This window comes from Pleurodeles waltl, chromosome 5 (assembly GCF_031143425.1).
Source record: "Pleurodeles waltl isolate 20211129_DDA chromosome 5, aPleWal1.hap1.20221129, whole genome shotgun sequence".
NCBI lineage: Eukaryota > Metazoa > Chordata > Amphibia > Caudata > Salamandridae > Pleurodeles > Pleurodeles waltl.
The window spans coordinates 1,470,654,443-1,470,667,318 of record NC_090444.1 but is presented as its reverse complement, the minus strand read 5'-3'; the positions used below and the strand labels follow the sequence as shown (position 1 = coordinate 1,470,667,318).

The following is a 12,876-nucleotide window of genomic DNA, read 5'->3' as shown; positions in this document are numbered from 1 at the left end:
ACACCCTGACATATACTCACAAACAGGCCAAAAATGGGGGTAACAAGGCTAGAAAGAGGCTACATTCCTACATTACGCCACTGCAACTTTCCTCCTCAAGGGTGGTGTCCACTTCATTCAGTTTCTTTCTAGAGGAGATAGCCCTTCATACTGTAGATGTCAAATGTGCTATCATGTACTACATCGACAGAAACATGGTGTAAAGAAATGGCTCCCTGTTGCAGTTACCCCCCACTTTTTGCCTGATACTGATGCTGACTTGACTGAGAAGAGTGCTGGGACCCTGCTAACCAGGCCCCAGCACCAGTGTTCCTTCACCTAAAATGTACCATTGTATCCACAATTGGCACACCCTGGCATTCAGATAAGTCCCTTGTAACTGGTACTTCTAGTACCAAGGGCCCTGATGCCAAGGAAGGTCTCTAAGGGCTGCAGCATGTCTTATGCCACCCTAGAGACCCCTCACTCAGCACAGACACACTGCTTACAAGCCTGTGTGTGCTGGTGAGAACAAAATGAGTAAGTCGACATGGCACTCCCCTCAGGGTGCCATGCCAGCCTCTCACTGCCTATGCAGTATAGGTAAGACACCCCTCTAGCAGGCCTTACAGCCCTAAGGCAGGGTGCACTATATCATAGGTGAGGGTACCAGTGCATGAGCATGGTACCCCTACAGTGTCTAAACAAAACCTTAGACATTGTAAGTGCAGGGTAGCCATAAGAGTATATGGTCTGGGAGTGTCAAACACGAACTCCACAGCACCATAATGGCTACACTGAAAACTGGGAAGTTTGGTATCAAACTTCTCAGCACAATAAATGCACACTGATGCCAGTGTACATTTTATTGTAAAATACACCCCAGAGGGCACATTAGAGGTGCCCCCTGAAACTTAACCGACTATCTGTGTAGGCTGACTAGTTTTAGCAGCCTGCCACAAACCGAGACATGTTGCTGGCCCCATGGGGAGAGTGCCTTTGTCACTCTGAGGCCAGTAACAAAGCCTGCACTGGGTGGAGATGCTAACACCTCCCCCAGGCAGGAATTGTCACACCTGGCGGTGAGCTTCAAAGGCTCACCTCCTTTGTGCCAACCCAGCAGGACACTCCAGCTAGTGGAGTTGCCCGCCCCCTCCGGCCAGGCCCCACTTTTGGCGGCAAGGCCGGAGAAAATAATGAGAAAAACAAGGAGGAGTCACTGGCCAGTCAGGACAGCCCCTAAGGTGTCCTGAGCTGAGGTGACTCTAACTTTTAGAAATCCTCCATCTTGCAGATGGAGGATTCCCCCAATAGGGTTAGGATTGTGACCCCCTCCCCTTGGGAGGAGGCACAAAGAGGGTGTACCCACTCTCAGGGCTAGTAGCCATTGGCTACTAACCCCCCAGACCTAAACACGCCCTTAAATTTAGTATTTAAGGGCTACCCTGAACCCTAGAAAATCAGATTCCTGCAACTACAAGAAGAAGGACTGCCCAGCTGAAAACCCCTGCAGCGGAAGACCAGAAGACGACAACTGCCTTGGCTCCAGAAACTCACCGGCCTGTCTCCTGCCTTCCAAAGATCCTGCTCCAGCGACGCCTTCCAAAGGGACCAGCGACCTCGACATCCTCTGAGGACTGCCCCTGCTTCGAAAAGACAAGAAACTCCCGAGGACAGCGGACCTGCTCCAAGAAAAGCTGCAACTTTGTTTCCAGCAACTTTAAAGAACCCTGCAAGCTCCCCGCAAGAAGCGTGAGACTTGCAACACTGCACCCGGCGACCCCGACTCGGCTGGTGGAGACCCGACACCTCAGGAGGGACCCCAGGACTACTCTGATACTGTGAGTACCAACACCTGTCCCCCCTGAGCCCCCACAGCGCCGCCTGCAGAGGGAATTCCGAGGCTTCCCCTGACCGCGACTCTTTGAATCCAAAGTCCCGACGCCTGGGAGAGACCCTGCACCCGCAGCCCCCAGGACCTGAAGGACCGGACTTTCACTGGAGAAGTGACCCCCAGGAGTCCCTCTCCCTTGCCCAAGTGGAGGGTTCCCCGAGGAATCCCCCCCTTGCCTGCCTGCAGCGCTGAAGAGATCCCGAGATCTCTCATAGACTAACATTGCGAACCCGACGCTTGTTTCTACACTGCACCCGGCCGCCCCCGCGCCGCTGAGGGTGAAATTTCTGTGTGGGCTTGTGTCCCCCCCGGTGCCCTACAAAACCCCCCTGGTCTGCCCTCCGAAGACGCGGGTACTTACCTGCAAGCAGACCGGAACCGGGGCACCCCCTTCTCTCCATTCTAGCCTATGCGTTTTGGGCACCACTTTGAACTCTGCACCTGACCGGCCCTGAGCTGCTGGTGTGGTGACTTTGGGGTTGCTCTGAACCCCCAACGGTGGGCTACCTTGGACCAAGAACTAAGTCCTGTAAGTGTCTTACTTACCTGGTTAGCCTAACAAATACTTACCTCCCCTAGGAACTGTGAAAATTGCACTGTGTCCACTTTTAAAACAGCTATTTGTCAATAACTTGAAAAGTATACATGCAATTTTGATGATTTGAAGTTCCTAAAGTACTTACCTGCAATACCTTTCGAATGAGATATTACATGTAGAATTTGAACCTGTGGTTCTTAAAATAAACTAAGAAAAGATATTTTTCTATAACAAAACCTATTGGCTGGATTTGTCTCTGAGTGTGTGTACCTCATTTATTGTCTATGTGTATGTACAACAAATGCTTAACACTACTCCTTGGATAAGCCTACTGCTCGACCACACTACCACAAAATAGAGCATTAGTATTATCTATTTTTACCACTATTTTACCTCTAAGGGGAACCCTTGGACTCTGTGCATGCTATTCCTTACTTTGAAATAGCACATACAGAGCCAACTTCCTACATTGGTGGATCAGCGGTGGGGTACAAGACTTTGCATTTGCTGGACTACTCAGCCAATACCTGATCACACGACAAATTCCAAAATTGTCATTAGAAATTCATTTTTGCAATTTGAAATTTTTCTAAATTCTTAAAAGTCCTGCTAGGGCCTTGTGTGTTAAGTCCCTGTTTAGCATTGTCTTTTAGAGTTTAAAAGTTTGTTAAAAGGTTTGAAATTAGATTCTAGAAACAGTTTTAGATTCTTTAAAAAGTCTTCCAACTTTTAGCAAAATAATGTCTGATACAGAGATGAATGTGGTGGAACTCGACACCACACCTTACCTCCATCTTAAGATGAGGGAGCTAAGGTCTCTCTGTAATATAAAGAAAATAACCATTGGCTCCAGACCTACCAAAATTCAGCTCCAGGAGCTGTTGGCAGAGTTTGAAAAAGCCAACCCCTCTGAGGATGACTTCACAGAGGAAGAAATTAGTGACTTGGAGGGCAATTCCCCCCTTCCAGTCCTAAATAGGGAGACCAGGGCCTCTCAAGCCCTGTCTCCAAAAATGATAGTCAGAAATGTTGCTTCCCTCACAGGAGGGTCCAGCATTTCTGAAATCACTGAGGATGCTCTCAGTGAGGATGACCCCCTGTTAGCCAGGATGGTCAAAAGATTGGCTTTGGAAAAGCAGCTCCTAGCCATAGAAAGGGAAAGAAAAGAGATGGGCCTAGGTCCCATCAATGGTGGCAGCAACTTAAATAGGGTCAGAGATTCTCCTGACATCCTAAAAATCCCCAAAGGGATTGTAACAAAATATGAAGATGGTGATGACATCACCAAATGGTTCACAGCTTTTGAGAGGGCTTGTGTAACCAGAAAAGTGAACAGATCTCACTGGGGTGCTCTCCTTTGGGAAATGTTCACTGGGAAGTGTAGGGATAGACTCCTCACACTCTCTGGAAAAGATGCAGAATCTTATGACCTCATGAAGGGTACCCTGATTGAGGGCTTTGGATTCTCCACTGAGGAGTATAGAATTAGATTCAGGGGGGCTCAAAAATCCTCGAGCCAGACCTGGGTTGATTTTGTAGACTACTCAGTAAAAACACTAGATGGTTGGTTAACTGGAAATGAAGTGTGTGACTATGTTGGGCTTTATAATTTGTTTATGAAAGAACACATTTTAAGTAACTGCTTCAATGAAAAGTTGCATCAGTATCTGGTAGACCTAGGTCCAATTTCTCCCCAAGAATTGGGAAAGAAGGCAGACCACTGGGTCAAGACTAGAGTAACCAAAACTTCCACTGGGGGTGACCAAAAGAAAGGGGTTACAAAAACTCCCCAGGAGAAAGTGGGTAACACTAGAAACAAAGAAAAAGAGTCCTCTGTAGGCCCCCAAAAACCAGAACAGGTGGGTGGGCCCCAAGACACAACCCAAAACAAAGGTGGGTACCAGGGTAAGAACTGGGATGCCACTAAGGCCTGGTACCACAACTGTAAACAGTCTGGGCACCACACCAAGGACACTTCTTGTCCCAAAAACAAACCCCAGAACAAAATTCCTGGGGTAACCAGTGTAGCCATGGGAGATGACTCCTCAGATGAGGAGGTCTTCCTAGCCTTCAACTGGAAACAGGGCCCAACAGGTGAGTTGGAGATTCCAGAGGGAAGTAGACACTTCCACCACCTACTGGTGAATGGAATCCCAACCACTGCCCTGAGAGACACTTGTGCCAGTCACACTATTGTGCATGACAGGCTGGTGCTCTCAAACCAGTACATCCCAGGTGAGACTGCCAGGGTAAGAGTTAGCCTAGATAGGGTCACTAAGAGGCCTGTGGCTTTAGTGCCCATAGAAGTGGGTGGCACTCTTAGCTGGAGAAGGGTAGTAGTCAGTACAGACCTCCCCCTTGATTGTCTCCTTGGAAATGACTACCCAGAGGTTAGTCAGAGCCCAAGAGAGAAACTGGTACAGTGCCAGTCCTCTCCCAAGGATTCTGGAAGTCCTGCCTCTGCAGTAAATGCAAGCAGGCCCCAGAAGAAGAAGAAAAGAAAACAGAGTAGGAAGGGTGGACAACCTTTAGCCAAGGTTACAGCAAGCCAAGGAGATTCTGCTCCAGTAGGGGAGAACTCCAAAAATGGCCCTGATAAAGTCCAACCTGACCCACAAGAAGTCCTGGCTAGTCAGGCAACTGTTAAACCTGAGTGGGTGGCTCCTCAGCTAACAGAAGAAAGAGTGGAAGAAGGGTGTTTACTACAAGATGTGGTAACCCCCCACTCCAATACAGCAGACAGGCAACCTGAACCCAAAGAAGCCTGTAACTTAACCCCTTCCCTTTTAGGTGAAGAGCTAAAGGTGTGGTTCTGGGCACTGACAGCTGTCAGTGGCCTCTGCTGGGTGTTAGCCTTTATGGCTGCACTATCCTTAGCATGGTGGTCTGACCCCATGCCAAATAGCAAGTTAGGCCCCCTGACCCTATTGGTCATGGTGGGGTTACTCCAGCTCTGGGTAACCTCTCTGGGTAAGCTAGGGGTAACCCTGGCCAAGATAAAGTTAGCAGAGGTGGATACCTCTAAGACCAAAATAGAAAGAATGGGTGGAGACATTGAAGAGGCAGACAAGAGGCAATTCAGACTAGGTCCTATCACTGTGGAAGTAGGTCAGTTCCCCAAAGGGAATGACCTGAACGGAAGGATGTAAGGCAGAGTAGGCCCTGCAACTAACCAGCCTATTTCTCCTACTCTTCCTCGCCTGACAGACTAGGAAGACTCTCCCAGCTTGGGCTGAGTCTCCTGGCCTGTGGGCTGTCGGGGGGCTTGTGTAAAGAAATGGCTCCCTGTTGCAGTTACCCCCCACTTTTTGCCTGATACTGATGCTGACTTGACTGAGAAGAGTGCTGGGACCCTGCTAACCAGGCCCCAGCACCAGTGTTCCTTCACCTAAAATGTACCATTGTATCCACAATTGGCACACCCTGGCATTCAGATAAGTCCCTTGTAACTGGTACTTCTAGTACCAAGGGCCCTGATGCCAAGGAAGGTCTCTAAGGGCTGCAGCATGTCTTATGCCACCCTAGAGACCCCTCACTCAGCACAGACACACTGCTTACAAGCCTGTGTGTGCTGGTGAGAACAAAATGAGTAAGTCGACATGGCACTCCCCTCAGGGTGCCATGCCAGCCTCTCACTGCCTATGCAGTATAGGTAAGACACCCCTCTAGCAGGCCTTACAGCCCTAAGGCAGGGTGCACTATATCATAGGTGAGGGTACCAGTGCATGAGCATGGTACCCCTACAGTGTCTAAACAAAACCTTAGACATTGTAAGTGCAGGGTAGCCATAAGAGTATATGGTCTGGGAGTGTCAAACACGAACTCCACAGCACCATAATGGCTACACTGAAAACTGGGAAGTTTGGTATCAAACTTCTCAGCACAATAAATGCACACTGATGCCAGTGTACATTTTATTGTAAAATACACCCCAGAGGACACCTTAGAGGTGCCCCCTGAAACTTAACCGACTATCTGTGTAGGCTGACTAGTTTTAGCAGCCTGCCACAAACCGAGACATGTTGCTGGCCCCATGGGGAGAGTGCCTTTGTCACTCTGAGGCCAGTAACAAAGCCTGCACTGGGTGGAGATGCTAACACCTCCCCCAGGCAGGAATTGTCACACCTGGCGGTGAGCTTCAAAGGCTCACCTCCTTTGTGCCAACCCAGCAGGACACTCCAGCTAGTGGAGTTGCCCGCCCCCTCCGGCCAGGCCCCACTTTTGGCGGCAAGGCCGGAGAAAATAATGAGAAAAACAAGGAGGAGTCACTGGCCAGTCAGGACAGCCCCTAAGGTGTCCTGAGCTGAGGTGACTCTAACTTTTAGAAATCCTCCATCTTGCAGATGGAGGATTCCCCCAATAGGGTTAGGATTGTGACCCCCTCCCCTTGGGAGGAGGCACAAAGAGGGTGTACCCACTCTCAGGGCTAGTAGCCATTGGCTACTAACCCCCCAGACCTAAACACGCCCTTAAATTTAGTATTTAAGGGCTACCCTGAACCCTAGAAAATCAGATTCCTGCAACTACAAGAAGAAGGACTGCCCAGCTGAAAACCCCTGCAGCGGAAGACCAGAAGACGACAACTGCCTTGGCTCCAGAAACTCACCGGCCTGTCTCCTGCCTTCCAAAGATCCTGCTCCAGCGACGCCTTCCAAAGGGACCAGCGACCTCGACATCCTCTGAGGACTGCCCCTGCTTCGAAAAGACAAGAAACTCCCGAGGACAGCGGACCTGCTCCAAGAAAAGCTGCAACTTTGTTTCCAGCAACTTTAAAGAACCCTGCAAGCTCCCCGCAAGAAGCGTGAGACTTGCAACACTGCACCCGGCGACCCCGACTCGGCTGGTGGAGACCCGACACCTCAGGAGGGACCCCAGGACTACTCTGATACTGTGAGTACCAACACCTGTCCCCCCTGAGCCCCCACAGCGCCGCCTGCAGAGGGAATTCCGAGGCTTCCCCTGACCGCGACTCTTTGAATCCAAAGTCCCGACGCCTGGGAGAGACCCTGCACCCGCAGCCCCCAGGACCTGAAGGACCGGACTTTCACTGGAGAAGTGACCCCCAGGAGTCCCTCTCCCTTGCCCAAGTGGAGGGTTCCCCGAGGAATCCCCCCCTTGCCTGCCTGCAGCGCTGAAGAGATCCCGAGATCTCTCATAGACTAACATTGCGAACCCGACGCTTGTTTCTACACTGCACCCGGCCGCCCCCGCGCCGCTGAGGGTGAAATTTCTGTGTGGGCTTGTGTCCCCCCCGGTGCCCTACAAAACCCCCCTGGTCTGCCCTCCGAAGACGCGGGTACTTACCTGCAAGCAGACCGGAACCGGGGCACCCCCTTCTCTCCATTCTAGCCTATGCGTTTTGGGCACCACTTTGAACTCTGCACCTGACCGGCCCTGAGCTGCTGGTGTGGTGACTTTGGGGTTGCTCTGAACCCCCAACGGTGGGCTACCTTGGACCAAGAACTAAGTCCTGTAAGTGTCTTACTTACCTGGTTAGCCTAACAAATACTTACCTCCCCTAGGAACTGTGAAAATTGCACTGTGTCCACTTTTAAAACAGCTATTTGTCAATAACTTGAAAAGTATACATGCAATTTTGATGATTTGAAGTTCCTAAAGTACTTACCTGCAATACCTTTCGAATGAGATATTACATGTAGAATTTGAACCTGTGGTTCTTAAAATAAACTAAGAAAAGATATTTTTCTATAACAAAACCTATTGGCTGGATTTGTCTCTGAGTGTGTGTACCTCATTTATTGTCTATGTGTATGTACAACAAATGCTTAACACTACTCCTTGGATAAGCCTACTGCTCGACCACACTACCACAAAATAGAGCATTAGTATTATCTATTTTTACCACTATTTTACCTCTAAGGGGAACCCTTGGACTCTGTGCATGCTATTCCTTACTTTGAAATAGCACATACAGAGCCAACTTCCTACACATGGCTTTTGCAAAATCTCAAAAATGCCGACCTAGTTCTGAGGCTGTCAGTGCCAGATGAATAGTTAGTTGTGTGCAAACCTGCTACCACAAACCTAAAAAAATCCCCAGGACACTCTCCACACCTAAGAAAGAGACACCCTTTGCTTTCTTAGGTAACATTCCATTATCTGACATATGTTAGGCAGCCACTTGGCCAACCCTACACACCTTCACTGAATACTATTTTGTGTATATTTTGGTTAGCTACAGTTGCGAAACAATCTTTAGGACCTTGTTTCAGACTTCTGCATCAGTCACACGCTAACCATCGCTTAAAGGGGATACTGCTTTACAGTTTATGTAGAGCATGTGTATCTACAGCAATGGAAGATGCAGATAAAAAATGTTACTTTCCTTGTTAGCATCTTGCTTGTAGTGTAGATTAACATGGCCCTCTGGACTCCCAAAAGCGTGTGACTCTATTTGTAGTTCTCTTATTACCTAATTTATTTTCACAATACATATGATGCATCGTGCTGCACTCACCACTCCATACGTGCTCTTTCCCGCTGTGCAGAAAAAGTTCAACATGCGGTTTGTGCCCATGCACATTGCCTACTAAGGGTGGAGTTGGTGCATCCTGTGGCTTGAAAGCAGCCTTCGAAGAAGAATTTCCGAGCCCAAGATGAGGTGGCAGGAGTATGCAGAGCATGTGAATCTACAGGTCTACACACTACGATCAGATACTTAAAGATTAAGTTTCATTTTCCTATCTAACTGTAGATTCCTCACTGGCCTTCCACCTCCCCGTTCTGTGAAGTTAACTCCTGAACATCATAATAATATTCCAAATTATGTTTTGGCACACGGTCACCTGCATATTTTTCAAAGTGCTTGACACCTAAGGGAATGAAAATGGACAAATTCTAAGAAACTGACATCTGCCCACACAGGTGGGGTTTATAAGCTGCTCCAATCTATCACTTTCGGGGCAGTGTGAATTCACTGCGGAGCCATGCAGTACCACCAATAGGCATGGAGGGAAAATTGTTGGGAAAAAATCTCTTCATCCATTCCGTCATCTGGGAATATTTTAAAAGTGAGTAATTTGCAGTTAGAGTATCCACCATAAAAAAACATTCCTAATTATTTATGGATGAAAATTACTTTGTGAGTTGGGCCCATTCTTTCTAGAGAATAGAAACTGCAGAATCACAATGATAACATTTTAGTAGAGTTGTCCCAACGCTGTCATGTTATCCCCTACACTGACAAAAGTACCTGACCTCAAAACAAATTAACTGCAGTGCTCTTGCATGCTGGCACAGTGATTTGTAGGACAATTCACTTACAAAGCAGGGACCACTGGAAAAAGAGACAGATTTCGTATACGCTTCTGTAGGATCTTAGCTCAAAATTGAAAATGTCTGACATTTTTCTAGATTTACAGGGGCACTACAGGTGGCAAAATGTTGCACGTAGTGGAAGCATGCCTCTCTACTCCTATCCTTACTGATATCAGGGGTTTTCTAAAAAAAAGAAGACCACCTGTTTACTGGAAAAGGCATGATTCAGTTACTTTTGAGCATGCACCGGATACCAGTTTTGGTTTAGGTACTTTCAAAATATCCTGAAATAAATTGTTATTTAGTGTTTTGTAGTATGCAGAGTTTACCCTCTCTGCCTCCTGCCTTCACTGCTCACCCTTGCTAGCCTGTGCCTCTGAAATGCCAATCTATTATCCATTTGCTAAATGGCAATGTTACCACAGTATACTGTCTAGTAACATCTACCTGCCACAGTAACCGATGAAAAAGTCTGTCTACAAGAGCAGCTTAAATTGACAGTACGAAACATCCCTGTCAAACTAATCTACGAACACCTGGCCATATATGATGCATTTCCCTGTTAAAGAAAATAATTAAATGAATGAAACAAAACTCTTAAAAAATGCTGTTAGTCTTCTATCAGTCTTCTATTAACAATAGATTTTAAGAAATCTGTTCCTCATTAAACCCAATGCTGAACCCAACTTACAAGAGAAGATATTGTATGAAGTCTAAGCCGATTCTCATGAGCAACTAGATTTACAAATAAGTTACAATTCCTTACCATTGACTGAGAATACTTACAAACATTGTAACACTGTTTCCACAGAGTTTTAGCTCAATTAAGTTATTATTCCAGTGGCCAGCAGTAAAAGAACAGGGAATATTAGAGATGCATGTCACAGCTGGCTATGTGTGTTTGTTGTCATGTAGGTATGCACATGTCATATATTGCATAGCATCAAAAGCTTGTTTACATGCTCCAGTGTGTAAGACTAAAAATATAGACCAACTGTAAAAAATGTGCATCACTTGCTTTAGCAAAAACGTAAACTTATTTTTGATGAAATAACTTCTTTTTTTCAGATTGTCAGAATCTGGCTCAAAAATTCCAGAAGAAAGAGCCACAAAGGTGGCAACAAAGATTGAAAAAGAACTATTCTCCTTTTATAGGGACATAGATTCCAAATATAAAAACAAATATAGAAGTTTAATGTTCAACTTACGAGATCCTAAAAATAACGTAAGTAAATTTTTAATAATAGATAGTAACACTTTACTAATACATTTAGTTTTTAGTTTTTATGTATAGAATGCAAATCAAACCTCTTTTTATTTTTAGGTCTTGTATAAAAGAGTACTTAAAGGAGATATTTCACCTGATCATCTCATACGAATGAGTCCAGAAGAACTAGCCTCCAAAGAATTAGCTGCATGGAGACAAAGAGAAAACAGACATGTAAGGTTTATAGCCTCTATCTTCGCTAACCTGCCTCCTGATCTGTCAGCTACAATTGAAATGTGAATATATTTTTTTTAATAATATCTGATGCCACCTTGTATAAGGACTTGGAAAGGTTTCCCTTATTATTCTGGAAAAAGGAACTCCATTGGTACCTCTTACTGTTTATATAAATATTTGACCCTTTTTGCATCCCTTTTTTTCAGCTGGAGGATTATTTCCTTAAACTTACACTTTGTGGATTTTTTAAAAATAGTCCAGTGTCCAGTCCCTTTTTGTCCGGGTTTCCGAGAAATTGTTTGCCAGGAAGAAAGACCAGAGGATCTTCATAAAGGGAGGCCCCTGTGCATATATGGTCTTGCTTAGTCTGTTCTAAGACCATCATTAAAATTGGCAGCATTACTATCTGACTGAAAGTAGCCGTTAATTTGACAGATATAAAAAAATTAGAAAATTCCATGTGTAAACTTGGTGTAAAAATTAATTTCTGATGGATACAACTACCTGTGGATTCCTCACCTAATGAATACTCCCATGGCGCCAGCATTCGACGGAAATCTTCTTACTAGTCTCTGCACGTCGACGAGGACGTCACTCTAGCCCACGCGACGCCGTCTGACGTCATACAGGCAATAAGAGGTCCTCGCCGACGTGCCGATGACAGTTCCCTTTTTTCCGTGCATTCGAAACGGTTATCTTCGAGGGAGCTACTGTTACCTTCGTGGTTACAGTGTATTGTCTGCTGCGTAGTCTTCTCTGCGGTAATAATGTCTCAGAGGAAGTCGGGTTTCAAGCCCTGTCGAGAGTGTGGGGGCAAGATGTCAGTTACAGATCCTCACTCCGACTGTCTATGGTGTTTGAGCTCCGACCACGACGTCTCGACTTGCGATTCATGTCAACACATGAATCCGAAGGCCCTCAAAGAGCGTGAGGCCAAGTTATTCATGGCAAAGTCAAAGAAGAAGGAGAAACATCATAAGAAGTCTTCTTCGCCAAGGTCTCACCGGCGTCATCGAGACTCCCGGCGCCGTAGAGACTCACAACGTCATTCCAGCAAGGAGTCTCGTTCGAGGTCACCTTCGGCTCGGCGTCGGAGGACTTGGGAGGTCAGCCCCACGGTCACGCCGCATCCATCGACGCCGTTGCCCTCTCCGGCGTCACCGACTTCGCCTGGTCAGGCGTCGGTGATTGAGGTGGTGCAGCCTCTTGTGTTTTCTCCGGCGTCGCAGACGTCGAGGTCGGGGTCGCCCTCGATCCAGGCACCCCAGTATCCGGCTTTTCCCACTCCTGGAGCCGATAGTACCGCGTTTCTGAATGCGATGTATACCATCTTTCAGCAGATGGCTCCAGGAGCTGCTCCGGCTGGTCCTTCGGGGCCCTTGGCCTTTTCGTTGGGTGATCCTACGCCTCTTCAGCCGGCACCCTTTATGCCCTTTCTCCCTTTTGGGAATGTGGGCTTGGCGCCGGTGCCGGCGTCGGTGGCCGCTCCGGTGGCTTCGGATGTTTCGGCCCCGGAGGTTGCCCTTCCGTCGAAGTCAGGATTTTGCCCTGTGACTCTGGTTGGTCCATCGGCTCCAAGACCTCGTCCTCCGGCTCCTGCCTCGGCGCCGAAGCTGCCTGTGGCGCCGGACGCGGCGTCAGATGCTTCTGGAGATCGGCGCCGTTCTTCGACGTCGGCGGAGGCCATGTCGACTCCGCGTATCGAGGAGAGACTTCATTCGAGGAGGCGTGCTCTCCGTCTTT

At 47.5% G+C, this 12,876-nt stretch overlaps 1 protein-coding gene across 2 annotated transcripts in view; it reads left to right on the top strand.

Moving 5' to 3' along the window:
• The window catches only part of PHF3 (PHD finger protein 3), a 629,825-nt gene that overhangs the window by 206,962 nt on the left and 409,987 nt on the right, over positions 1–12,876 (top strand). For both annotated transcript variants that reach the window (XM_069235742.1, XM_069235741.1), the window contains 2 exons: positions 10,758–10,914; positions 11,014–11,130. In XM_069235742.1, coding sequence (XP_069091843.1) covers positions 10,758–10,914; positions 11,014–11,130 — 274 coding nt within the window. The remainder of the gene's footprint in view (positions 1–10,757; positions 10,915–11,013; positions 11,131–12,876) is intronic.